General features: G+C 35.6%; 1 protein-coding gene across 1 annotated transcript in view; it reads right to left on the bottom strand.

Annotated features, from left to right (window-relative positions):
• GRK5 (G protein-coupled receptor kinase 5) overlaps nt 1-27,820 on the bottom strand; it is a 306,115-nt gene extending 278,295 nt beyond the window's left edge. Inside the window, exon 1 of the mRNA XM_051981523.1 lies at nt 27,606-27,820. Coding sequence (XP_051837483.1) covers nt 27,606-27,657 — 52 coding nt within the window. The 5' untranslated portion in view covers nt 27,658-27,820. The remainder of the gene's footprint in view (nt 1-27,605) is intronic.

The raw sequence follows: 27,820 nt of genomic DNA, 5'->3' as shown, positions 1-27,820 counted from the left end.
ACTTTTTAGGGCATGGAGTTTTTCTAGTATACAAAAATAGACTCCCAAATTTCTGAGTTTTGCTTTTTCCTATCATATTAATCAACAACAAATATTTATTAAGTACCTACTATTTGCCAGGTATCAAAGGTATCAAGACAAAAATGAAAGGGCCCTGACCTCAAGGAGCTTGCATATTATATCTTGTGTCACAATAAGGTAACCCAAAGGCCAGGGCACTCAGTGAAAAGACTTCCCAACAACTCCAGCCAAGTTGCATGTGTTTCTATTGGAGCTCCACTGCAGTTAGCAGCACTGAAGGTCCTGTGGCTTGGGGAAAGCCCAGTCATTTTAATTTTAATTTTTTTTAAAATAAGCTTCCTAATAACACAGTCCCCCTCTCCCCAGCAAAAAGTCAAGCTTTGAAGGGTTTAAGTCAGCATTTGGAGTGAAAGAAAAAAAACCAGTGGTTTAAACAGAAAACAACATTTCTGAAATACCCTGGTTTTTAACCCCCCTTTTCCCCCCTAGAAGGAGCTACTGTGCTTTTTCCTGCCCTTTCATGGTCTCTGTTATTTGCTGGAGGCCAGGCTAATGTGGCTAACCACTTCCAAACAACAAATTAGGATATATTAATTTCAGGGCTTGAAATACTCAACAGTCCCTGCAGTCCACTTTTCAATATCAAGATTCTTATTCTACCACCCCCCTCCAAATATGAACAAAAAACAGTACGGCCTTTAGATAGTAAATAGTCTACCCAAAAAAATCACTTCATGGCAGGTCTTTAAACCAGCATTAATTCTGATTTTGTGAGACTAGAAAAATTCCAAAGTCAGAGATTTATCTTGGCCAGAAAAAGGGCTGCGATGAGGGACCTGATTCTTCCCTTTCAAAAAATTATAGAACAAAAGGAACAGTGAAAGGTCATTTACACCATCCCCCTGTCCTTATGCAGGCCTACCACACAAACCATTCAAGACAGAAGAAGATCTATCCTACTAGTGTTGTATGTGTATGTGCATGTGTGTGTTTTAACCTCCAGAGGAAATTCCACAACCTCCCTTGGTGACCTATTTCAATGTTTAATCGAGACCTCACTGTAAGGAATCTCTTCTTTATAGCTAACCTAAATCCCACCAGCTTCAATGAAAAACCTTATTCCTCTTGATCTATTCTCAGTGCAAATGGAGAACTATGTGACCTTCCTCTTTGTGGATCTCAATTTCCTCTCATCTGTAAAATTAAGGGGTTTGTACTAGATAATCCCTTCTAGCACTAACAACCGACTGTCTTCCTCTGTGTAAGACATGGATTCTTAACTTTTTTTATGTCATGGGTCCTATTTAAGCTGGTGAAAGCTATGGAACCCTTTTTAAAAATTAATGTTTTAAAGGAAATGCTAAATTTTGTTTAGAGGTTAGACAATATAAAGATGTAATTTTTTTCTCATCCGAGTTCATGAATCCTCCCAAATCTATCCATAAACCTAGTTTACATCAACCACTGATTTAAGGAGATCTTTATACATTAAAAAACCTTTAATAAAACTCCTCTTCCCAACCCCCCATCCCAAATCTCATTTACCTTAATTTGACCTTTTTAACACAGAAAATTAAGAAAATTGAATAAAGGAACATAAAAGGAATTTTCTTCCTTATCCTCCCCTCTTCCGTCCCACAGGTCAGTAATTACTAAGTCAGATTTTAAATGGAAAGGCAGGAAATGCAGAAGCCAAGTCTCATGGTTATTTCAATCGTTTAACTCAACACCCCCCCAATTGTAGCTCTCATGAAGCACTTCTGACAGATAGACAGCCATTAAGAGCTATCCCTTAATAGTCTTTCCAGTAAGAACAAGTAAACACCACAGTAAGAGCTTAAACTTTGGTATTTCCCTGCTTACTTCTTTTTTTTTTTTTTTTTTGTCATCGGAAATTAAAGCTAAATGGAACCTTAGGGAACATCTCATCCAAGCTTCTCATTTTACACAGAATACTGAAGCACAGGGAGGTGAAATTACTTGCCGATGGCCAAAAAGCATATTTCTAATGGGGCTGGGACCAGAATCCAGGTCTCCAGGTTGAAGATTCTTTTCATGACACCAGCCAGTCACCTCCTCCATGCATTTTTTTCTTTTTTAAAAAAATAAACTAAATGATATTTATTCCTAGTGCAACTAACAAACAAACCTTATGCCCTTTGACTTATGTGTATTCTTTAAACTGAAAAAAAAAAACACTAGTTCCCATTTATGCAACATTTTATAGTTCTATAAAATTTTCTCATTACTTCAACCCTACCTCAAGAAGAAGAGAAAATAAACTTTACCTGGTAAAGAAGGAATTGAAGTTTGTGAGAAATGACACAGAATGTCTGTGATCATAAGGACAGTAGGGAAGAAACCTGCACTCAAAGGATAGCTTTGGATAAAGATAAATCTAGTAGGAAGGCCCGGTATAGACAAAATTACCAAGCAATGTCTACTAATATCTTCATTCCAAAAGTTAAGTTCTGGAGATGTTTTCTAATAATAAAAAGAATAGGTAAGAAAAGTTGACTAAGGATTGCTACAACGATATAAGCAAATCCTTCACCTAATTATGATGGAAACATGGGTTGGTAAGTCCAAGAAATGATAGCAACCTCGGCAATTCTACCTATCAAAGTTTTATAAAACTGCATGACAGTAGGAGATATGTGCCAAGAGGACATTTCAAAGATGATACTCCTGAACCCCAATCCTTTGCATGTGTGTGTGGGAAAAAGGAAGGTAGGGGGAAGAACAGGGCATTTCCTAAGTGGTATAACCTAGGAGATTAGCATTCTAGCCAGAAAACGGAGATATCCTGCTTAGCATCAGCCTTGAAGGTATCCTTATAGATTATAACTCTAAATTTGAGGTTTCTCCTTGCAGAAGTTTATCTTGATAGCAAAATCAGTACAAACCAGTTTCAAAAGATTATAGAGGAATTTCTTTTATTCTGATTCATCAACCTGGCCCCAAACTCGAAGTGAGTTTTCACCTTATCCTTTTAGGATATAGGCTTATATCCTTCACCAGGCCACAAGAAAAATATCCTCTTCTCATTAATGTGTTGCTTTCTTTCATTAGAATGTAAACTCTTTTAGGGCAGGGCTTCTCTTTCTAACTCAAACTTTTTATGTGAATGGTACTTTATTTTTTCCAATTACATGTAAAGGTAATTTTCAACATTCATTTTTGTAAGGTTTTCAGTTTCAAATTGTTTTCTTCTTCCTACTTCCTCTTCCCAAGATGGTGAGCAATCTGATATAGGTTATACATTTGTAATCATGTAAATATATTTCCACATTAATCATTTTGTGAAAGAAAAAACAGAACAAAGGAGAAAAGCCACAAAAAACAAAAAAGAGTTAAAATAATATCCTTCAAATTGCATTTAGACTCAATAGTTCTTTCTCTGGCTGTGCATAGAATATTCTGATTCTTTCAGAATTGGCTTGGATCATTAATTTGCTGAGAAGAGCCAAGTCTTTCAAAGTTGATCATCACACAATATTGCTGTTACTGTGTACAATGTTCTGCTCACTTTACTCAGCATCAATTCATGTAAGTCTTTCCAGGTTTTTCTGAAATCTGCCTGCTCATCATTTCTTATAGCACAATAGTATTCCATTACATTCATATACCTCAACTTGTTTAGCCATCCCCCAATTAATGGGCATATTCTCAATTTCTAATTCTTCACCAAAAAAAAAAAAAAAAGAATTGCTATAAGTATTTTTGTACATGAAGGTTCTTTTCCCTTTTTTATGATCTCTTTGACATGCAGATAATAGTGGTATTGCTGGATCAGTGGGTATGCATAGTTTGCCCTTTGGGTATGTTTAACTTGGATTTTTAATTAAACATTTATTAATATATCTTGTTTTTATATTGCCTAAATTTCCTACTTTGTCCTTTCTACCTTTTTCTGAAAAGTCATCCTCTATAAACAAAATCTAACTTTTATATGAAAAATGGTTAATAAATATTTTAAGTAAACAATAGAGACTCTGCAAAGTGATGTAGTAGATTGAGTGTTGGTCTTGGACTCAGGAAGATTTGAATTTAAATCTAGTTCTGTGATCTAGATCAAGTCCCTAAACCTATATCAGTTTTAGTTTTCCTTTCTGTAAAGGGGGGATAAATAATCAGGGTAGATTAAACCTCACAAGGTTGTTGAAAAGATCAAATGAGATAATATATTGTCAAGTGCTTTGCAAACCTTGAAATGCTACAAAATTGCTATTTTTACTTGGTAGGGACCTCAAAAATCACCTGACTCAATCACAGACTGAAGGAGATTCCACCTCCCTCTACAACATAGTTAGAAAGTCCTCAGCTAGACTTCCCTGGGAGACCTCCAGTGAAACAGAAACCACTCTTGGGGAAACTCATTCTGCTTTGGGATACCTTTTATCTAAAAGAAAGTTTTCTTTACATCAAGCTTAAATCTGCCTCTCTACAATCTCCAATTGGAAATGGAAAAGTTTCAGGATCTGATAACAGATAAGTACAGCATGAATCCTAGCATTATGGTAGTCATAATAACAATGAAAATGTCTTATATGTAAGTAGAACTTTATATACATTATCTTTATTATACACAGGCTGCTAGCTATTCACATTTTCCATTTTCTTGCCATACACTCTGACAGAACTCTCCAGCCCCCAGACCATTTCAGACCCACCTAAACATACTTAATGCACTCAGCTTTGGCACTCTAATCCTGGAGTCTTAGGTGTCCTAATTGGTGAATCAATAAGTACAAATTCAAAGAGTCAACTACTTGCTTTGAGTACTATAATCAGATCAATATTCTCCTAGCTTCTTGAAAAGGAGTGTCAATTCTCATAGCCCATAAGCCTATTCTTATAACTTTCCAGATCAAGGGAAAAAAACACCATTCCCAGGTCATTTCACCCTTGAATGTGTTGTTTTCCTCTTATTAAAACTGGTGCTCTTTTATGTCTTTTGTTTTTTCGAGGGAACTGGGATTAAGTGACACAAGTGTCTGAGGCTGTATTTGAACTCAGGTCCTCCTGACTCCAGAGCCTATATTCTATTTATTGCACCATTTAGCTGTCCAGTAAAACAGAAATTCTTAATAATTTAATTGAACCATTTATTTCATTAGTTAAGCTCAATAGACTTCATCAGATTGCAAAAAGCGGCTATGATATAAAAAAAAAGTTAAAACCTCCTACATTAGAATGTCAGCTTTTTGAAGGCAGCAGCTATCTCACTTTTGTGTTTGGATCTCAAGCACAGAGCGATGTCCTCGCACATAGTAAATATTTAATAAATGTTTTTCATTGATTTATTCATTATCTCTTTTGAGCTCCAAAACAACCTGATAAATAATGAAATATGGTTTTCTCAACTTTATTGATGAGGTATTAGGCTCAGAAAAGTGAGAATTGGGACAATTCCTCTCACTTTTCTGAGCCTAATACCTCATCAATAAAGTTGAGAAAACCACATTTTATATTCTATATCTCTTTGATATTTAGATGGTTCCTGTTCTCTCTCTTTTTGAGCAAATGCCATTTATTTTGGGGATCCTTAGATCCAACATTAAGACCTATAATTGACAAATGTTCACAAAAGAAAGTTTTTTCACATTCTCTCTCCCCTCCTTATCTTAGACAGAACTAGTCCATAAGTCTCCCACTGGACTTTGTCTTGGTTAAAGAACTAATTTACATTGACATAATAGTATCTACTAATAATTCTTTAAAAAAAAAAATCTTACCACTTTCCCTCTTCATTTGAATATTTTCCACTTCCTGCCATTTTGTTGAACAAGGCATCATTTTCACAAAATTCCAGGCAAACTTGCTATGAATCTCTGAACAAAATACATATTCTTGATCTGTTCCTTTAATATAACTGCATATAATAATAACAATACAGATTTCTGACACTTGTAAAATGCTTTATATGCATTACATTATTTGAACCTAATAATGACTTAGGGAGGTGATGAAGAAAGTACTAAAGGTATTACTGGGTCCCAAGAGGGAACTAATTGGACCCTTGATTTTGCAAGAACAGAGGACTTCCAGGTAAGGCAATTTCTTCTACCAATATAGGTCAACAACTTCTCCAAAACTTATTCCTAAAGAAACTGCCTAGAGCATTGAGAAGTGACAGCTAATATGTGACTGAGTAGAGACTTGTTTGCTTGCTTTGATGCTGGCTAGCTCTTCACTGCCATGCTGTGTCTCTTAAGGAGCCAGAGTGATAAAGCAAATTGTCTAGAACTACAATCCATTCGTGACAGAGAAAGAACAAGAATCTTAGGCCTCCTGACCACTTGACCAATGCTCTCTACTCTTTGCCCTTCATCCCGTAGATGATTATGATTTTTCACTTAAGAAAACTAGACAACTCATGTTATATTCAAGTCATTTAGTAGCTGAGTTAGAAATAGAAATTAGTCATCCTGATTCTATACCACACTACATCTTTCACCTTAGAATTTAGGCACAAAAAGACTGTAAAACAATCCCTAAACAACCCCAAATCTTGAAATAATTTTCACTCTTGCTTGGATGGTCAGAAAATAAATTGGGATTAAATAAGCAGAGAACATAGGGAATGATTTCTAAAATGTGATCAAGGTACATCCCAGAGAACAAAGATTGGGACAGAACATTTGAGTAATCATGTACAAGAGCTGAATCAGAATAAAGATACACACACACACACACACACACACACACACACACACAAACTAGAAACACATAGCTTCTAATCTGGGTCCTTATTACTATGGTGACTAGTTTGTTTTCTTGTTTATAGACCTTCTATTGATACAATCAGATCATTGCTGGGCCAGCTGTGTTAGCAATTATATTAGTTTGACACACTTAAAAGAAATCTGACAGTCTGCTTCATTTCCCACCAGGCTGCTCTTCTTTAGACTTCTCCATCTTGTCCCAATTCTGAGTACCTTTCTTCTCTGTCCCCCAACATTTTTAACTCCTTTTTTATATGCTGCCTTATTATTACTCCTTGAGGGAAGGGACTATCTTTCCTTTTGCTTGAATCTGTATTTCTAATACAGTACAATGCCTAGTATATAGTAAGCTTTTAATAATTGCCTGTCTGACTGGTCAGAAGTTTATGGGCCAGATTCTCAGATGTGAACTTCCTTTTCATAGATTCTGAATTGACAATAAAAAGGACATTTTTTTTGAGGATGTAATTTATTAGGAAGAACAGTAGCCTGGATTCAAACAGGCAATACAATACTGGAAAAATCACAATCAGCAAGCACTTATTAGGCAATTACTATATGCCAGACACTGTGTTAGATATAGAAAGAGAAAAATGGAATAAGTAAGCATGAGGTATAGATTCTATGGGGAACATAAAGGATCTATGTATGTCACACATAGGTTTATATTTGTAGTACCAATCCTCTAGGGAAGAGGAGTGCCCAGCAGTCAGAGCCCATGGAGGTAGGGGTGGAGGCCAGTTACTATAGCTACTCTTGCTTCCTCTGCTCCCCACTCTCTTCCCCTCAGTGCTCCTGTGAGACTCTGGTGAAAGAGGAAGGAGGCATGTCGAGTGACCTGAAGGGTCATCCCTACTATAATGGTCTGTGTTTATTGGAGTCCAATTCCTGTTGAGAACTGAGGATTGTTGTCTGGCCTCCTCCTTTCCTCCTCCAGGAGTCTAGTTTCTGCCTGGTGATTCCAGCTTAGTCAAGAAGAAAATCACTTAGGCTTTTTTTTTTTTCCTCTTCTGCTTCTTCTGACCACTTTATTTTTCATTCAGTCCATAATGTGTAGCCAATGAGACTCTGATTAGTACAGAAAAGAGAAAAAAATTTAAATTTTAAAAGAATATGCCTAGCTTTTTATGGCAAAGTACAGAGTTAAGGGAATAGGATATGGTTGGAAAAGATGCTTTTTTTTGACAAGAAATTAAAACTATAAAGATTGCTCTATAGTTTAGGATAAAAGTGATTGAAAAGAGACATACGTGATGTTTTTATCCTTAAGTAAAGCTTCATTGCTAATTTTTCAAAATTGTTTTAGTTTTAGTTTCTTTAGTTTAATAATAAAAATAATATCTGTGATGACTGAATATTCAATAAATATTCCTCTTTTTAAAAATAAGTAAAATTCCCTGAATACATATCTCAATGAAATATGCTGTGTGTGTGCCTATGGTGTCAAGTTTTCCAATCTGTTAAACGGGAACAACTGCATCTGCCTAACATGTCCCTCCAAGGATAATACAAAAGTTATGACAATAAAGTAATGAGACCATTCAAGTGAATTCCCCATACTATGTGCTAAGAGCTGGTGGAAATCCTTTCAAATTACTGTTGGCTTCTTGAGAACTCATATTTACATACTCCATATATGGAACTGCCACTGTCACACATCAGGAATATTTCTTTGGGAATGGCCCTCAGAGCTACATAAGAGATTTAACCTTATTACTTAATAATTATTTATTACACCTCTTTTTTTTTTGATAAAAAAAATCAGATTATCCAAGGTTTGCTTTGAATGACTATTTGCTTTCAAAAATCCATTCACAAAGGATGAAATATACAGGTGCTGAGGTTATTCAAAAGGCCTTTCTATTTCATTTCAATTTGAGAAGCATTTGTAAGCACCTACTGTGTTGAAAAGGAATCCTAGGTGAGAAGGATATTAATACAAAATGAAAAACAGTTCCAGTTCATAAGTGCTTCCATTCTACTAAATGGAATAGAAGATCACTCTCAGAGACTTTTAAAGGTTTTTCCTTAAGAGGCGTCTCCAGAATCACCAAAAAATGGTGGAAGCTTTGGAATCAACAAATATTTATCAGTTGTCTACTATGAGCTAGGAACTGTGCCAAGTTCTGGGAACATAAAAAGGGGGAGGGAGATACCTGTGCTCAAATCTAATGGGGAAAACAATATGCAAACCATTATGTAAAAACAAGATAAATGCAGGATATCTTTGAGATTATCAATAGAGGAAAGGCACTAGTATAAGGGGGGGTTGGGAAAGGTTCCTAGTAGGAAGTTTAATTTTAACTAGAAGGAAGCCAAGTTGGTCAGGAGATGGAGGTGGGAAACTTGTGGCAAGAAAAATGCATGGAGTGAGTGACAGGAAGGAAGCCAGTGTCACAACTATTCAAAGTAAGTGGAAAAGGAATGGATTAGGAAAGAAGGTATAAATTGTAAACGGTCTGAAAAAGATCCAAGTTAGGAAGAGCTTAGAACACCAATCAGAAATGAGTGTTCCCAAGATTGGATTGTTAGGTTGAATTATTAGGTCTAAGGGATGATTTGGGTTGTGGTTTGTTTGTTTGTTTTTATTTTTTACTTCTCCCCTTACTTTAGAGTCATAGGCCTTACAATGGAATGAGCTCTGGACTTGGAATCCAATCACCTTCTTTCACTTACTAACTGTAAATTACTTTATTTCTTTGAATCTCAATTTCCTCAGCTAAAAGATATGAGATATATATCCTTAAAAAAAAAAAAAGGATCATAATGTTGGTATTAGTTGGCTCATAGATTTCATAGGATCATATATTTGGAGTTGAAAAGGACTTCAGAGGTTATTTATCCAAATCTCTACACACACACACACACACACACACACACACACACACACACACACACTCTTTACAGATGAGGAAACTGAGGTCCAGAAAAACAATATAACATGCACAAAGTGGCACAGGTATTAAGTAATAACACTGGAATTTGAACTCAGGTCTTTTGAATGCAAATGCAAAACTTCTCCTTGCTCCCCTATATCAGACACATTGTAAAGAAAATATTTTGCAAATCTTAAAGCACCGGAGAAATGTGAGATCTTGTGTGTGATCGTTATAGTAATTTCTATTGGTGCACTAAGAACTTTTCAAAGCAATTTCACATGCATCTTACTTTATTCTCACACAATGACCATTCAATAATCAGTAATCATTTCCCTTTTCTCTTTTGACAGTTAAAGAAACCCTCATTAGATAGATACCAGGAGACTCCCAAAGTCATGCAGATACTTAGAAATAGAATCAGAACTAGAATTTGGGTCACCTGGCTAAGCGTTCTGATTTTTTTTCCAGCTGTGGAAGAGTTAAGCAGAAGTCCTTTAGCATTCTCCAAAGCCTCTCTGAGTATTTGTTAGCAGGACTGTTAGTTATAGGAAAGTCTAATTGACATAAAACTACCAGAGGTAAGAGGAATGATTTTAATATCTCCATTCATTTGTCCATTAGCAATTCCAGTATCTATATGTCATTCTATGCAAATACTTTTCAAACAAACCTCTAAATAAATAAATCATAACAGATTCCTTGATCAATATTACAGAAATAATGACACCTGACATTTAGTACTTTATGATTACAAAGTACTTTTATGTTCATTTTTTTTTATTTTCACAACAGCCCTGAGAGATTGTCAATGTAAGTACTATTGTGACTTACAGATGAGCAAATTGAGGTTTAATAAAACCAAGAAAAATACCCAAAGTTTACAAACTAACAGAATTTTAGACTTAGAGAAGACTGAGTTCATTTAAGCTAGGGGTTCCCAATTAGCAGTCCATGAACTCTTTTTATTTCATAGATATTTTTCAATAGAGTTGGTTTCCTTAGTAATTTCATTTTTATGCATTTAAAAACATTATTTTAGGAAAGGATCCATAGGCTTCATTACAGCCAAAGGGATCCATAAAACAAAACAAAAGTTTAAAACCCCTGAGATTCTAGTTCGATTCATACCTAAAAAGAATTTTCAGCACAACAAACATAATTAAATAATCATTCTGACTCTCTGATTGAAAACTTCCAATAATGGAGAACTCAATACTTCTTGAAGCTACCCATTCCATTTGGGGGCAGCTCTAATTATTAAGGGAAAAAATCCTTACATCAAGGAAACTTGATTAAATTTGCTTGTTTGTAATTTCTACTCATTGATTCTGGTTCTTCTCTGTAGAGCAAGGATTCTTAAACTGGGATCCATAGGCCCCCAACAAGTTCATGGATAAAATTTAGGAGATTCATGAATTTGGGTGGGAATATAGATATACATATAGATATATATACCTACCCACATATCCTTATTTTCAGTAACCTCTAATAGAAATACTTAATTTCTTTCAATTGTAGGCAACAAATATTATTCTGAGATGGATTCTGATGAAAACCATCACTTTTGTAGACTGCCAAAGTTTCCCAGGACACACACACAAAAAAAGGTTAAGAACTCCTTTTCTAGAGCAAAAAAAGGTCATGGCTCATGCCTCTTCAGATACTTAAAGACAATAGCTATCACATTCCCATCCCACTTCCCCCAGAGTCTTCTCTTCCCCAGACTAAATATTCCAAGTTCCTTGACCAAATCTTCACAGACACAACCCTTAAAAATAGTAAAGACCAGGCTAATCCCATGCCTTCTGGCACCAAGTCCTGCATTCCTTACACCAATCTACACTGCTCTCCCCTCTACCCCCCAAAGAAGGCAGATTGCATAGTTGTTTTTACCAAAGAAATAGATGAGACATTTTTAAATTTTCTTAGTAATCAAGATTTCCTTGCTTTCCTTGGTCAGACAAAGTACAGTGTATTTTTAAACTTTCCAGGAAAAACACTCATAAAGATAAATCAGAGAAGAGCAATAAAACTGTGTTTATTTTTGACTTTTTTATTTAATTTCACTTTCTTTAATTCACTAAGGAAATACTAAAAGCATATATGTGTGAGCCTTAGATTGCATGCATCAATAAAATTATCAGTAGCAGGTTTTTATTCCCCTTCATTTCTATTTAGCAAACAAAACATGGTTTAATTCTTTCTTTGTGGTATTTCTTGTTTTGATGTGCAATGCTTCCTCATCAAATTAACATGAAATCTGATTATAAAGCACCCACATGAGAATTACCACCCAGGGAGAAAAAAAAATAGAAAAATCATTGAACTTTAGAGCTCGAAGAGACCTCAGAGAACTTCTACTCCCTCATCTCCCACCCCAAATTTTACAGACAACCAAACCTGAAGCCCAGGGAGAAGAAATATCCATTCAAGACCACGTAGGGAGTTAGCAGAAAATTTTCACCACCTTTCAACCTTTGCTGGACAGCAACCATAGGGTTGCAAAGACTAGTTTCATGCCTTAAGCAGAAGAAAATTAGATACTAACCCTTAAGAAATAGTCAGAAATATTGGACCAATTCTCTGAACCCATCAACACAAGCTAAGAAAAATTTCCATCAGAAATATGTCATTAGACCTAAAGGCAAGATGAATTGAATTTCAAAACTGGCTCTGCTAACTTGCTGACTCTGTGACCTTAAGAAAGTCACCACTCCAAGGTTTGTTTTATTCATCTGCAAAATGGAGAAATTACCAGATTGTACTATTTACTCCCAGAGTTGTGGTGAAGATCAGATAAAGCATATTTCAAGTGCTTTCTAATTATAAAGCACCACAGAAATATTACTTTTATTATGATGATTTAATTCTTATGTTCTTTGACTTAAGCCTCCATCATTATCATCTGCTAATATCCACTAATAGAGAGGAAACTCACAGTCAAAAGATGTGGAATCTAGTTTAGACTCTTTCATTAAATTGCTGTATAATTTCATTATGCTTGCTCTCAGTCTTATTTTCTGGAAAAGAGAGGACTTTGCAACTAAATGATTATTGAGATCTTTTTTAATTCTGAAATTCCAATAGCACACTGATTACAGATAATACTCACCACACAGGGATGTGAAAAATCAAGAATAGGTTCTCCACAGTTTATTTACTTTATCCCCCTCCCTCAGACAGAAAGGAAATCTCGGAAACATGGATAAGTTATTTTTTTTTTATTTGTTTCCAGGAAAGAAGCTTACACAATTATCCTTAGTAAGGCATTCCAATGGTAAACATTTAAGATTCAAAAAACAAATGATGATGAAAAATTATCTGAAGACTATAGATTAGGAGCTGGAAAAGATGGTAGAGAGGATCAAATCCAATTCTCTCATTTTATAGATAAGAAAACTAAATGCCCAAGAGGAAAATGATCAACCCAGAGATATATAAATAGAACCTTCTTAGAATTTGGGATGTTATAGACTAAAATAAATTTTTAAAATCATAGAAAAATCCAGATGTAGAGATAAAATATATTTGCACATGGGATTTCCCAGAAATAGGTTTAAAAGCTGAAGGATCGATGGTAATTCCTTGATCCTCAAGCAACTTACAGAAATTCTGTATTTCTCAGGAGAAAAGAGATCTTGTAACTCTAGTTAGGTAAATCACTTTAGTTTAAATAGTTATAGATGGAAGAACCTACATAACTCTGCAACAGTTGAATGCATGGCTGCCAAGACAAAGCTGACTCCATTGACAAAATGGCAGAGACTGTAGTCTCCTCCCTAATTGGCATAAAAATATCGACCTGATTAAAACTTAAAGACCAAGTAATGTTTAGAATGGCTTTTATTTGCACCTGTACTTTGCTGAAGGAAATTCTTTGTTTGAATTCAGCCTTGATTTCATTAGTTTAATTTCTGAAAAATACAAATATGAGTTGGCACAGAAACAGGCATATGGAATAAGCCAAATTTCAATGGCTCTCAAAGAAATTAAATCCCAAGTCTTAGTCTGCTTTCAAAAACTTTGTATCATGAGTATGCCTGTATATCATGCTCATTTCCACATAATTTTAAAGTAGTCCCTAGGGGGATTGCACTCTGTTCTGGAAAATATTTCTCTGTCCCATTGTAATGTTATTTTGTCAGCAAAGAAGAAATAACAAAACACAAAATATTAAGCATAAAAATTACTCAGACACATTCTTATTGCTCATACTTACAATCAAGTCCTCAGAATTTGCCATTTAAGTTAATTATATTCCAAGGGCCTGAGGTCTTAATTTGGTTTTCACTCAGACTCTTCTTGTTGTTGTTCAATCTTTCAGTCACGTCTCTTCATCATCTTGTGGACAATACTGTCCATGAGGTTTTCTTGGCAAAGATGCTGAAGCGATTTGCCATTTCCTTCTTCAGTGGATTAAGTTAACAGGATTTACCCAGGCTCACACAGCTAGTCAGTATCTGAGGTCACATTTGAATTCAGGTCCTCCTAATTCCAGGCCCACCTCAGGCCACTTAGCTGCTTCTCAGTTAGAGTCTAAGACCCCCCTAAAGATGAGCTGCATCTTATGTCTTTTTTCTATATCCTCCACAATTCATAGCACAAGACAGCTAGGCACACAGAAATATTCCAAATACCCACACCCTGATATCAGATAGGAAGAAGTCAACCTGGGACTGATGTCAGAAGGATTTTCATAAAATCAGATTAGGGAAGGGAAGGATCTTAAAGATCATTTGTCACTCACTGAGGCTTGAAAGGTAAAAAAGTCTTGACTTAGTGCTAGAATCAACAACAGAATTTAGATCTTCAGAGTCCCCATGTTAGAGTCTATACTACTCTCTATTAGGACATTTTGGCTAAGATTCCTGAGACATAGTCTGATATCTTAAAGTCCAAAGCCTGGGAAAAAGTGACTACTTTGGATGAGACAGAAATTATCCCCAAATACACATTTCTCCAAAGGGGATAGAAAAAAACATTTTAATAAGGTCTCTGCTGCACCCACTCATTCTTGCCATGCTTTTCAACTACCAAGGTTAGAAACCTTGCCAAAAACAATAGCATAAAGTAAGTGGCAACCCAATAGTTATTTAAATGTAAACCGAATGCAGTGCTTTGGGCTGTACCAAGAGAATCACCTTCCTGTTGGGGATGGAGGGAACCATCTGAGGAGATGAACATTTTCCTTTTCTGAGATGTATTTTGTTATTTGTTCAAAAGAAGAAAGACTTGCTTGAACTTCTTTTCATCCAGTGATACTTACAGGGAGATGTTTGGGGCAAATACCTCTGCAGGGTGCATACCCTTCAGAGCAATCATTAGTGGTTTAGAGGAAAAGCAAATGTGGATAGATAACTAGTAGTTACTAATTAGTATATATCATAAGGCTTGGCATCTTCTAGACAGCCCCATCATTTCTTAATCTTCAGAGGACTTCAGGATAACTTTTTTTTAGGTTGAGATTCCCCTTATTCAGGCTAGAAGTGTAGTGGAAACTCCCTGGGAGAATTCAGTACTGATAGGCATGGAATCTTTAACCCGATCCATTTTTCAGATACAGACTGGCAGGCCCCTCCTTGGGCAATTTAATGGTCTGCCACTCCTAAGAAGCTCACCATATTGTCAGGACATTCAAAGTAGACAGTGAAACATCCAAATTTTATCTATGCAACACACCAGTTCGACTCTGAAATAGTAGATTCCAAGCATCTGCCACCACACTTTGCCAGGGTAAAATTATTTAGCAACTTCTAAGTTACTGAGAATTAAAGGCAGAGTATGAAAAGAGTAACGAGCCTTAAACTGGGAAACTTGGCCTGGAATCCTGCCTCATATGACTATGTCACCATGGTCAAATCACCTCATTGATCTCAGCTTCAGAGCTCTAGTATAAAATGAGAATAATGCTTACATTGCCTGACTCACTAGATTATGTGAGAGAAGTTCTGTATTAAGCCTGGGAGCAGTTTCGAAATAGGAACATTAATTTTCCCTGTCCCACTTGAATTCAGTTTCTCTACTAATAAAAAAACAACTTTGGGAAAAAAAAATTCTTCCTCACTAATTATCCTCCTAGGGCAGTTAAGTATTTCAGTAGCTAGAGCATCAGGATGAGAATCAGGAAGATCTGAATTCAAATACAACCTCAGACACCTACTAGGTATGTGATCCTAGGCAAGTCACTTCACCCTGTTTGCCTTCAATTTCCTTATCCATCAAAGGAAATGGAGAAGAAAATGGCAAATCACTTCCATATCTTTGCCAAGTAAATCCCAGATGAGGTCAGACATGACTGAAATGACTGGACAAATTACCTTCCAGTATTTACCAGATCAGTCATCCCATCTAGGTATTCAATGATCATTTCTGAGTTCTTGGGGGAACTCTTTCAGTTTTTTAACATATCGCCAGGAATCATATGAGAAACATTTGAAGGCTATATCTCAAAGTCTTTGCCAAAAAAGCAGTTCTTTTATCTGCACAAACATTTCCATCAAAATAATAGGAAACTGAATACTACTAAACAAATATTTGTTTCTACTAAAAATTCTGGAAACAAAACACCAACATTTTCAAAATGGAAATAAAACATTACTCCACAATCTCAAAGATGCCCGAAAAATGAATTTGCTAAATTAATGAGATCAAAACAATTTTTAGATCTTTATAATTTCCAACTAAACACTCCCGTGAACGCGATCATGCCAAATGGAAAGAACCTAATTATTTTGGGGGAAAGGCACAAAATAAGATAGAAAATCACATAGCTCTTTGACTCACGCATCACCTATATTTGTATAGTCATTTATGATTTACAAGGTACTTTCACATACATGCTCTCTTTTGATTCATATAACAAAACTGTGAAGACAGGTAGAACAGGACTATCCATTTTTTGTAGAAGGAAAATGAGATTTAGAGAAGTTGACTTTCTCAAGATCACATGAATCCAAAATTAATACTTGAACCAAAGTTTTCTAACTCCAAATCTAATGTATTAGATCTCATTCCTTAAATTTGCTATGCTACCACGTCTTTGACTTTGTTAGAAAATCCCAGTGATGGAGACCTTAGAGATTCCTTATTCTCAGTCACTCAATAACAGAGTAGAAAGAACTCGGTCTAACATTGTACACCAGTGAAATTTAGTTAGATATAATAGTATAGAGCTGAGAAGGAGATGGGAATAGATAAATTAACTAATCCATATTTTTATTTTACTAATTAAGAAGGAAATTGAGCACCAAGGTGGGAAAGTAACTTCACACTCCTCTGGAGAATCAATTAGAGCAAGAATCTTCACTCTTCATATGAGGAAACTGAGGAACACATATCTATCTATGCCATCCTTGATCTGGAAAACTTAGAGCAAAAGAAAAAAGTTAGTAACAGCATTCAGTAGGTATATAAGCAAGCAGACAGGAATTATCACTAAAAGGTAACAAATATGCAGGAAAAATGGAAGAGCTGCAAGTTGACTTTAATAGTATTTTGCATTCTGCTGCTGACTATATTAGCTGCCAGCAAACTGGGAAGGTTCTGCCTAAAGCTATAGGAACATTACCATACAAATCAAAGCTGTTGCGTTACCATAGAGTTGGCTCTTGGCAAAACTGTGAATTTGGTGAAGTTCTTCATCACTGCACTTGTCCTTTCTGTCTTCCAGCTTCTCTTATGGCAGGATTTTGAATGCCATTGTTATCCAAGGACAGAGAAGGTTGCTTCTCTTTATTACATCCTTAATATTCTAGCCATATCCTTGGGAGGTTGGGGGATGGAGAATGCGTTTCACTTCACTGTTGGGGTTCTTTAATTTTGAAAATTTCACAACTGACATATAGTATAATAATAATCAATAAATGACCACAGTAAAAACTTAGGTTTTAGGTATTGAAAACTTTCTCGTCTTTGGATATCAATGCAGTATCTTTTCCCTCATTTATTAAAGTGAAGGCTTATTACAAACACAAAGACAGGTGGCAGGTGGATGAACCATTTCTCTTTGCATGTTAGCAGACAGGGATGGGCGTGAGACTGACTATAAAGCAATTCCACATACTATCTCCTACAAAGGGCAGGTGGATCAGTTCTAACTAGTAATGGAAAAATTAACCTTTGCCCCAAGACACTAATAATATACTTACAAGATTCCTCCCTCAGCAACTGTCATCTCCACAACTTATCTCATAGTCCTTCAAAGGTGAAACTGCCCCCAGCTGCCATCACTAGTCCTATCACCACCAAGTCCCTTTGTCAGAACTGCCTCTGCCCCAATTCTTGTTAAAGGTAATGGCAAAGACTCTTGGAGAAAAAGGAAACTGACTCCTGAGACTATACTTGTGGGGGCACTGTCCTCTACATTGCTGCTTCCCTCTTCCTCCACATGAATTTATCCTAAACATAGTTTCAGCTAGTTATAGCATTGGTGGATAATGAATGTCACCACCAGGAGGGAAGGGAACCATAGCAGTAAGCAAGTAGCCTATGAGTCACCAAAAAAAAAAAAAAAAATCAACATAAATGCTATCGGTATGTAAGCCATACATTGCCAACTCCTACACCACGGCCTGGTCTGGAAGTCAAAACCACATTAGTATACTATATGTATGACCATGCTATAAATATTTGTGAAAATTTCACTTCACTTTGATTGGGATTCCTGGAGGATCAGGGTAATTGGTCCACATTGCAGTAGGCATATGAACAGCATGACCCATTGGAAAGGTGACAAGAACCTAAGTTCAAATACAGGTTCCTAGAAGTACTGGAACTTCAATAATACCTAAGATCATTTTTTTTTATCTGTAAAATGGAAAAGGTCAACAACTGAAATATCTAACTGTGATAAAAACACTTGTGCTGCATTAGAAGAACTGTGCATATAGTCAAGAAAGCCTGAGTTCAAATCTTTCTTTTGATGAGTTACTTATCTAAGACTCAATTTCCTCCTATATAAAGTTGCAATAATAATATTTCTAAAATGTACCTCCTAAGGTTACAATGAGAATCAAGCGAGATAATGTACAGAGAGTACTTTTTAAACCTTAAATTTCTATATAAATGTCAGCTAACATTATTCTTATTAATAAATCATATGGTGCTCTGTGAATTCAACAGTAATTCCACGAGCATTTATTATCCATAGTCTACAGATGGTATACTAAGTATTGAGAATACAACGATTAAAATTAAGATAGTTCCTGCCCTCAAAAAACTTATATTCTACTAGGAGGAGAAGTGAAAAACAATATGTACAAAAAAGTCCAACAAAAAATTTATAGAAAATTAAATGTAAAATAATTAAGGGGAAAGGAAAGCATAATATTACGAAAATCCTCACATAGGAGATGGTGTTTGAACTGAGCCTTTTAAGGGACCCAGAATTGCCAAAAAATTGAGGTGAGGAGGAAGAACATTTAGGACCTGGGTAAGGACATAGAATGTGGAGATGGAATGACATTTAATACGAATAGCAGTTATTATTATTATTATTATTGGATGGGATAAGGACAGCCAGATGATGCAGTAGATAGAGTGCCAGGTTTAGAGTTAGGAAGACTCATCTTTGTGAGTTCAAATCTGGCCTCATACACTTACTAGCAGTGTGACTCTGTGTAAATCACTTAACTGTTCCATTTTCCTCATCTGTAAAATGAACTGGAGAAGAAAATGGCAAAGCCCTCCAGTATCTTTGCCAAGAAAACCTCAAACAGGGTCGCAGAGAGACAAGACTGAAAACAACAAAACAACAGTAATATATAGGTTGCAGCAAATGTTATATATCACTTGATGTGATATAAGTGACAACGTCTATAACAGCATATTCTACACTTTGCATGGTTGAAATAGTTGAGTGACAAAATCAACACTGCCCCCATCAAGTTGTTAGGGCATAATATGCCCTGCCAGCTGGTACAATATAATACTAGAATATATTCCTGTCCAGGAAATGTTGCCATTAATTCTCTGGCCAAATTTCATATAAATTTTATATAAAAATAAAATTCATATAAATAAACAAAATTTCATTTTTAAACCATCACTAACTAAAGAAAGGAAATCTAATTTTCCAATTTGTTTCAATGACAGGTTGATATTTAAGTGCTTTATAATTGGATTATCAAAAAAATGTTTCAAACCTCTTAGGATAAAGTTCCTAAAGGAAAAATCATGTGAATTGTTCTAAGAGAATAAGATTTTTAATTATCCTTTAAAATTAATAAAGCTAATACCAATGGACTTGTGATGGAGGGAGCCAAGAAAGGACTAGGGAGTATTGGATGTACATCACAACACAATATTTTTGCCTTCTTTCTTATTGTTTGCTTGCTTGTTTTCTTCTTTCTCATTTTTTCCCCTTTTTTGATCTGATTTTTCTTGTGTAGCATGATAGATGTGAAAATATGTTTGGAAGAGTTGCACATGTTTAGCTTACACTGGATTACTTGCTGCCTGGGGGAAGGGAGAGGTGGAGAGGGAAGGAGAAGGATTTGGATCACAGGGTTTTGCAGAAGTGTATGTTGAGGGCTATCTTTGGATGTATTTTGAAAAAATGAAGAGCTATTTTTAAAAATAAAATAAAATAAGACTGCACACTCATTCTTCATTATCCTGCTTCAATGCATCATTCTCCAGAGGAAATCTGGATTGGCTTATTTTTCCTATTTCACTCTAATTTAATAGCAAGATTTTAACCTGCAGGAAGATTTCCCCCCATCTTATGAATTTTTACATTTACTTTTGTTTTGTTTTATTTTGGGCTTTTTTTTTTTTTTGAGACAACTGGGGTTAAGTTACTTATATAGGGTCACTCAGCTAGTAAGTATTATGTGTTTGAGACTCAAGTCCTCCTGACTTCAGGGTCAGTACGCTATCTAATTGCCCCTACATTTACTTATACAACTCTAAAATTTTCTTTAATACAATATTTGTTTTTAAATATTCCATATCATGAGCTTTAAAGTAGAATTCAGCATATTGCATGAACCTAGAATTAGGATTTGATTTCAAACAAGATAATCACTTTCTCTTTCAGGCTGAGTCCCCATAAAGATCTGAGATATGTGGGTATCATTTTCTAGAAACTATGGATCTTCAACCCTGTAACTAAGTTTTCCCTCTTAGACCTTGTTCTCTATTTTTCAGTTTGGTTTTGTTTTCATTTATCAGATCAGGGGGTCAGCTTGTTGCTACTAATATAGTCAGCTTTCCTGAAACTCATGGGGCCTCAAAACCATTCCTTGGTAGTGGATTTATTTGGGAAGGTCATTAATTCTTCCTAACCACTAAAAATAAAGGGCTATGAAATAACTAAAATTGGGCAAGTTTCCCTAATTTTCAAATTAAAAAAAATCACTGTTAGAAGCACTTTTGAGTAAACTGAAATCTGACATGATGGGACAAGCAAGCTGCATACAATTTGACCTTTAAAACTTGGGGCATGGGCACCCTCAGACAAACACTGCAGGGATCAACAGGACAGAGACTCCTTTCTAGTTAGGGTGATCAAAGGTTGTGCTTGGGTGGCATAATTAAGTATAAGTTTTCTTCTAGTATCCTGTCATACCTAAAACAAAAGGTTCTTATTTCAATACTGTTTTTAGTGGTTTTCATTTTTACAAGTCTCAGCTTTGATTAGGTTTGTGTGCAATCTTCCTTTGAAAACATCATGTTCCAGAAAATTAACAGTTTCTCTTCCAGGTTTGGGTCCTTTCTCCAAAGGATAGTTTTTAAAATCATCCCTAAATCTTTTTGCAGGTTGTTAGCAACTAGGATTATTGTGCAAAACAATAATCCTCCAAGCTTATCAAGGTACAGTCAAAACCATAAATACAAAGCTCAGGACCTAGTTAACAATAAATACTCAGCTCTTGATGCTGGGAGGAGGTAAGGATAGAAAGGCTTTCAATAGTACACAATTCTATGGTTGTACCTGAAAACCTGGAAATATCATAAATTGCCCTCATTTTAGTTTCTATTTTTTCTATAATGTAGTTCTGGATTATTTGCTACATGTACCAATTAATTTCTAAAACTAATAAGCCCTCTGCAAAATTGACAATAAATAAATCAGGAATTGCTGCCTCATTTTAAAAGTTAGATGAGAAAAGTTTAAATTTCAAATCTTTTCCCCTTTGTACAACACTGAAAATCTCAGCATTCGTTGATCATTCTCTCACAGAGTAAATTTTTCATTAGTTTAATTTGCTCATGGAAATATTTCATCTCTCTCAGGATGTAGATTTTAAGGAAAAATCCTTTCAAGTTATTAAGGGAATAATCTCAGATTTTTTCGTTTGCTTTTCATTATTATCTTTAAAAATATACAAGGAAGGGGCATGTAGGTGGTATAGTGGATAGAGCACCAGTCCTGAAGTCAGGAGGACCTCAGTTCAAATCTGGTCTAAGACACTTAACACTTCCTATATTGTATATATTGTATATATTTTATAAATATACTGTGTTCTCATCATTATTATTGCACATCTTGTTTTGAATTTTTTTGCTGAAGAATTTCCTGATTCCTTTTTCTGTAGTTCATATATCTTGAATGATTAAAGTGACAGTCCCTTTCTTTTCTTCCTTTCCTGTGCCCACTTCTGATTTGTCTTCTTTGTGTACTAGCATATCTCTGATAAAATTACATTCTACCCTAAAGCAACAAAAAAATCTGCTGTGGCATTGTTTGGGCAATCAACTATCATAATTTAAATATTGTTCCTATGGAATTATCTGTCCCTATAATATATGTTTTCCAAATATTGTACTTATGTGGAACAGAATGCTAATATTAGGCAAAATGCGCTCATTATCACAATCCCCTACATATATTTTACAACTGCATATCTGTTTGTGGTTTATAAAGTATTTTCATATTATCTCCTCTTAGTCGAACAACAACGAAAAGCAAATTAGGCAAGTCTCCCTAATTTTCAAATAAGGAACCAAAGGCTCAGGGAGAAATTAAGTAATTTTCCCAGCATCACCAAGCTAATAAGTAGCAGAGCTGGAAGTATAACCCAAAACTTTTGATTCCTAGCCCACCATGCTTATCCATTACACTTCCGTTATAATGGTACATGGGAATAGTTGACTCCTAACCCTTGGAAAGGCTCTTTATCTTAATTCACAATTTTGAAATAGTCTAATCCTGAGTTCAGCCAATAATAGACTTGTCCTACACATTGAATTTAAATACTATCCACATCTTTGGGGATTTTTATAATGCTACTGTGATTTTCCATGGCTGGACTAAATAGTTCTTGGTGTAAAGTGTTTAAATTTGGCCAGATATTCTATTAAGCCAGTTCCTGAATTTTGGCATTTCTTGGGAGTCCATGGGGCATCCCTGGAAGTTTCATTTCAAATCCCCTGCAGGGTACCATTCAATAAGTTACAGTAAGAATTATAGCAGCTGCCTGAGATGTCCAATTTACATGGGGATTAGTTTGGGCCTTCGAAGAGTCTAGCATTTTGGTTTTTAGAGTCTTGAGCCAGAGCAGATGCATAATGTGACATAGCTCTGGGATACTGCCACAGAAAAATACATTAAAAGTTCTCCCACAACTTTTATTTTTTATTATAATTTTTAAAAGAGAGTCAGTAAGATAAACTAAAATAATTTTTCTAGGAGAAAGGTAGGTCTGAAAAAATCCTGCTTTTTGCATATCTTTCAAACTTTTGGGTAGAGAAAAGATAATTTATTTTTAAAAGGGAGGTGAATTGTACTGAACAGGCAAAACTCCTTTGAAATCCCATTGCCTTTGCCAGTTCGAAAGCTGCTGCTTTTCTGACCAGCACGTCTGAATGAATATTTTAAATTTTGGATATTAACTATACTTTGTGGTATCACTAAAATAGATGCAACTAGATTAATGCAGCATTTCAAAGACATTCCATCTCTCTAATAGCCGAAACACACAGATGTTTCTGTTCAATTATCATCATTATCTTTCATGAAAAGTATATAGCCTAGGGATGTGGGAAAATAGGGTGAAAGGGAGAGAGCCACTGCTTAAAAGGAGACATCCTCCTGCCTATTTCCTGGTTGTTCTCCCATCCTTTCACTTTCCCTTTTAGGAAATAAACCTCTCTAACCCCTCATTTTGAGCCTCAGAACTATGTAGACCTATAAAACTAGCCAGGTAGCTAAGAAAGTGCCTTCCCAATACTTTCTTTCCATAGTCAAGACATAAATGGGAATGACTGGATAGAATTCTAACAGCTTTCTTTGTTCATGATTCTTAGTTCTTGTCTCATGTTATTAGGTAGGGATAGTGATGATGGATATAATCATAGAGCTGGCAAGAATCTGAGAGATCATCTAGTCCAACTTTTTTTTAGAAATGGGACAACTTGGACTGAAGAGAAAAAAAATGGCTTAGCCAATGTCACATGACAAGCTAGTCATAAAGCCTGGATAAAAACTTGGGTCTCATGACTTCCAGTTTTGTAATTTTTTCCCCCATGAAAAACTACCTTTTAGCCCTATGTTGTAAAATTCAAGATGATGCTTTTGTTTGTAACAAAGTTTTTACTTGGAAATCAGAGATAAGATGACAACATTCCTACTTTCCTATATATACACACACATAAAAATGTAATAGTAGTCTTTACTACCCAATTTTTAAATAATTAAAGAATGCTGGGACCACTTTCTTTAAATCAACTCCATCTTTATCCTTTTGGCTTTTGGAGACTTTAAACCAAATTGTAAATGTATACATGTTATGGGTTATTTTTGTTTTTGTTTTTTGTCACTGAATAGTCAGTATCCTCTATTTTATACTTTGGTAGAAATGTACATTTATAGTAGCTCAGGAAAGAATCTTAAGGGCCTTCAAATGTTTTAAGCCAGGACATAGCAAATGGGAGGAAAGGAGGAAGAGAAAACAATTTTGATAATTTTAAATTATCAATTCATGTTTTAAAATTCATTAATTCCAAAATGATTGCAGTGGATTTTAGAGCTGGTCACTGTTTCCCAGTTATTAATACCAAAAAAATCTCTGTCCTATGTATCAGGATACTTTTGAAAAATGGTGTCCTAAACTAGCTCTTTCCTTCGATTATTTCCCTCTTCCCTTGTCTGCCTTTTTTAAAAATGGTAAGCCTGAATTTATAATGTATTGGGATGGGGGAGGAGAAGAAGTCAACCATCTGTCTTTAAGGATATACACTAATGACGAAAGGCCCCAAATTTACCCACTAATGTGGATCATTATAAATTCCTTTATAACATTTAGAAAATGCGTCTGTCTTTCTTCAAAAGTCTATTTCTTTATTGTTGGGGACAACGGGACTCGTACTTTAAAGCCACATTTTAAATTGTTTGGGATGTACTTGTTAAGTTACTGAATTAAATTACATACTCCTTAATCACATTTCTCATCTGGAACCATTCACAAGAATCCTTAAGAAAGGACCATTTGTAGTGGGGGTTTTTTACATGTACCCTGAATCTCATGAGTCTACCCTTTTCTTAATACTATGAAAGAGAAGGAAAAAAGATCACCAGGAAAGAGTTTCCTTATAAATCACTAATTTTTCTGCTAGTTCATGTGAATCTCTACATTTCCCCTACTAGATAGCTTGTCTTCATTTCAAAGGCATCATCTGGTGGCTATTTTCTCACTGTTTAAGACAATCAAAATTTTAAGGCAAGCTGAGAAATCTAAGAAAGAGGAATGCTAAAATACATTGCTGAATTTAAAAAATTACTACAATTCTTCCTGTAATTACAATATAGATGATTTGGCCATCCTGTTGGAAATCCATCATTCAATATAAATGCCCAGTGAAATCCTTTACTTTTAAGGAGTCTAATTTATTAGTCTGACAAACAGAAGTAACTGGTACTAAATTAATCTCAGTGAGAACACTTTTAGTTAATGGAAAAAACATTTCTAGCTCACTCCTTTTCCCCAGTGATATAAAGCAATACATCCTCTAAGTGGAATCACCAAAGGATGAAAATCAGAACAAATTTAACAGAGATAGATTTCAAACTGAGAACTAACTATAAGGACACTTCTATGGGCAGCAAGAACAATTTAACGCAAGAGAAATCTGCTTTCTATTGCGTCAACTACAGGCCTACAACACCTACAAACATGGATTCTCAAGAAATAATTTCAGAGTAAAGAAACACTGAAAACTTTTGCAACCCCTATAATGTATAATGATTTTTTTTTTTTTACCACTAGCTGGCACAAAAAAAGGAAGAAGGAGAAAGAAAGAAGAGGAGGAGAAGGAAAAGGAGGAAGAGAAGGAGGAGAAAGAAGAAAAGGAAGAGGAGGTGGAGGAAGAGGAGGAAGAGAAGAGGAGGAGGAAGAGGAGAAGGAGGAGGAAGAAGAAAAGAAAGCGAAGGAGGAGAAGAAGAAGAATAGAAGTGACAGTAATAGTAATATGCCTGCAGATTTGTGAACTATCATGGGACAACACTGTATCTCTCACACAATGGTCACAGAACCTTTGCATTTCTTATCTGCAAAGATACAGTGAAAGTTTTTTTAAAATCTAGCACTATCAATTTCCAAAATATCCAAGTTCTGTCATCTCCTTTTAAAGACTAAAAAAGGTCAACAAAAGATGAGCTGTGACTAATGAAGGGGGGAGAAAATGGGAGAAAGAGACCATAAACTAATTAAAATGTGTGTCCTGTCTCTGTTTTTTCAAAGAGAACCCTCCAGGGAGTGTTCCAGAGAAATCTAAGTTGAAAAAAAGAAAAATACCTAAATCCCATCTCAGAGTTCCTAAGTACGATCCATTTTGGGGCAGTTCATCACCCTCCTTCCAGAGCTGGTACACAGATGGAACCACAAGGTAATGGAAAAAACTGAATAAATAGGAATCATTTCATTTCTGGTCAGGGATTCTACATCCATTCATCAAAATTAGTGAATGAAAATGTTAAAAACTAGGTAAGGAAGATATTGGCATCCTTTTGAAAGCCAGGATCTTACATAGGAAACTGTCTGCATTTGGTTTTAAATAAACCCAGGTTACATGAAGCGGAAAACCACTTCCCCTCTTATGAAGATGTTACACACCTGGCTTGGAACTCGTTGGAAAAAGAGATGTTATATAAATCTCAGGTATTACGTATATGAACATACAGCTAACCATTAGAAAAAGTATATAAGTTTCTTGAAGATGTAAGTTACATTTTTTCACATGAAAGGATAGTCAGTGTATTTGGTCATAAGAATGTACTACCTGGGATCTCACCCACTCACTTTTCACAATGTATCTAAGCACACTAATTCTAATAAGTCTAATAGTGTTTACTTCCCCAAAAACCTACTCGTCTTTTCATAACTGAGCCAGAAAACAAAAAGTTTAGGGATTTTTTATAAGCATCTTCTAAATCTTTTTCAGGCAATGTAATCTACTGCCCTTTAAGTTCTGTGCACAGGCTAATTACTGAACATCTCAGTTTGCACTTAACACGGTTTTCCTTCACCGAACTGGATTTTCTTAAGAAATATTAACAACGGATTAGTTTACATCACTAATCTTGTCCTGCCCTTGCAAAAACTAGCATAATCCCTTACACACCATCTACTCATACCCACACTTCTCCTACACACACTCACACAGGCACACACCACATACAAAGTAAATGCTGTTTTGCCCTCGCGTTTGCTAAGCTCTTCTTGAATGAATGCATCTCCATCTAACCTTTTAATAACAGCTATTCAAAGTGCCGGGTCTGCAGGATTCGAGTTGAAAACTGGTGAATGTTTTATTCAACCTGCAAGCTCTGCATTTCTTTCTCAGAAATGAGTCAAATTTCTTCGGTCAAAACCAAAATCTTTCTATACATATGAAGCATTTGCAGTGCTGAATTGAGATGCCCCGGTAGAAAACCTACGAAATGCGGGCATCTTTTACACACATACACATTTCATCTCACTCGGGTCATCGTAAACCAGTGAATGCGACAGGGATGCACCAGCCCTCTCGGTCTTACCTTCCCTGGCTTTTAGCAAGACAGTGTTGGCAACAATGTTTTCCAGCTCCATTGACAGTAGCAGTCTTTGCAAGGTAGCAGCTCGGCAGTGGGATGTCAGTTTCTAAAGGTGCTGCTGAGAATGGGAAGCCTTCTTTGCCTACCGCATGATTCCTTTTAATCCCTTTGAGTTTTTCTCCTCAATAAAGAAGAGCCGCGGCTTCTTCCTCCCTCTG

This window comes from Antechinus flavipes, chromosome 2, assembly GCF_016432865.1.
Source record: "Antechinus flavipes isolate AdamAnt ecotype Samford, QLD, Australia chromosome 2, AdamAnt_v2, whole genome shotgun sequence".
Lineage (NCBI taxonomy): Eukaryota > Metazoa > Chordata > Mammalia > Dasyuromorphia > Dasyuridae > Antechinus > Antechinus flavipes.
Note: the sequence above shows the minus strand (reverse complement) of the source record. Positions and strands in the feature narration are given on the sequence as shown.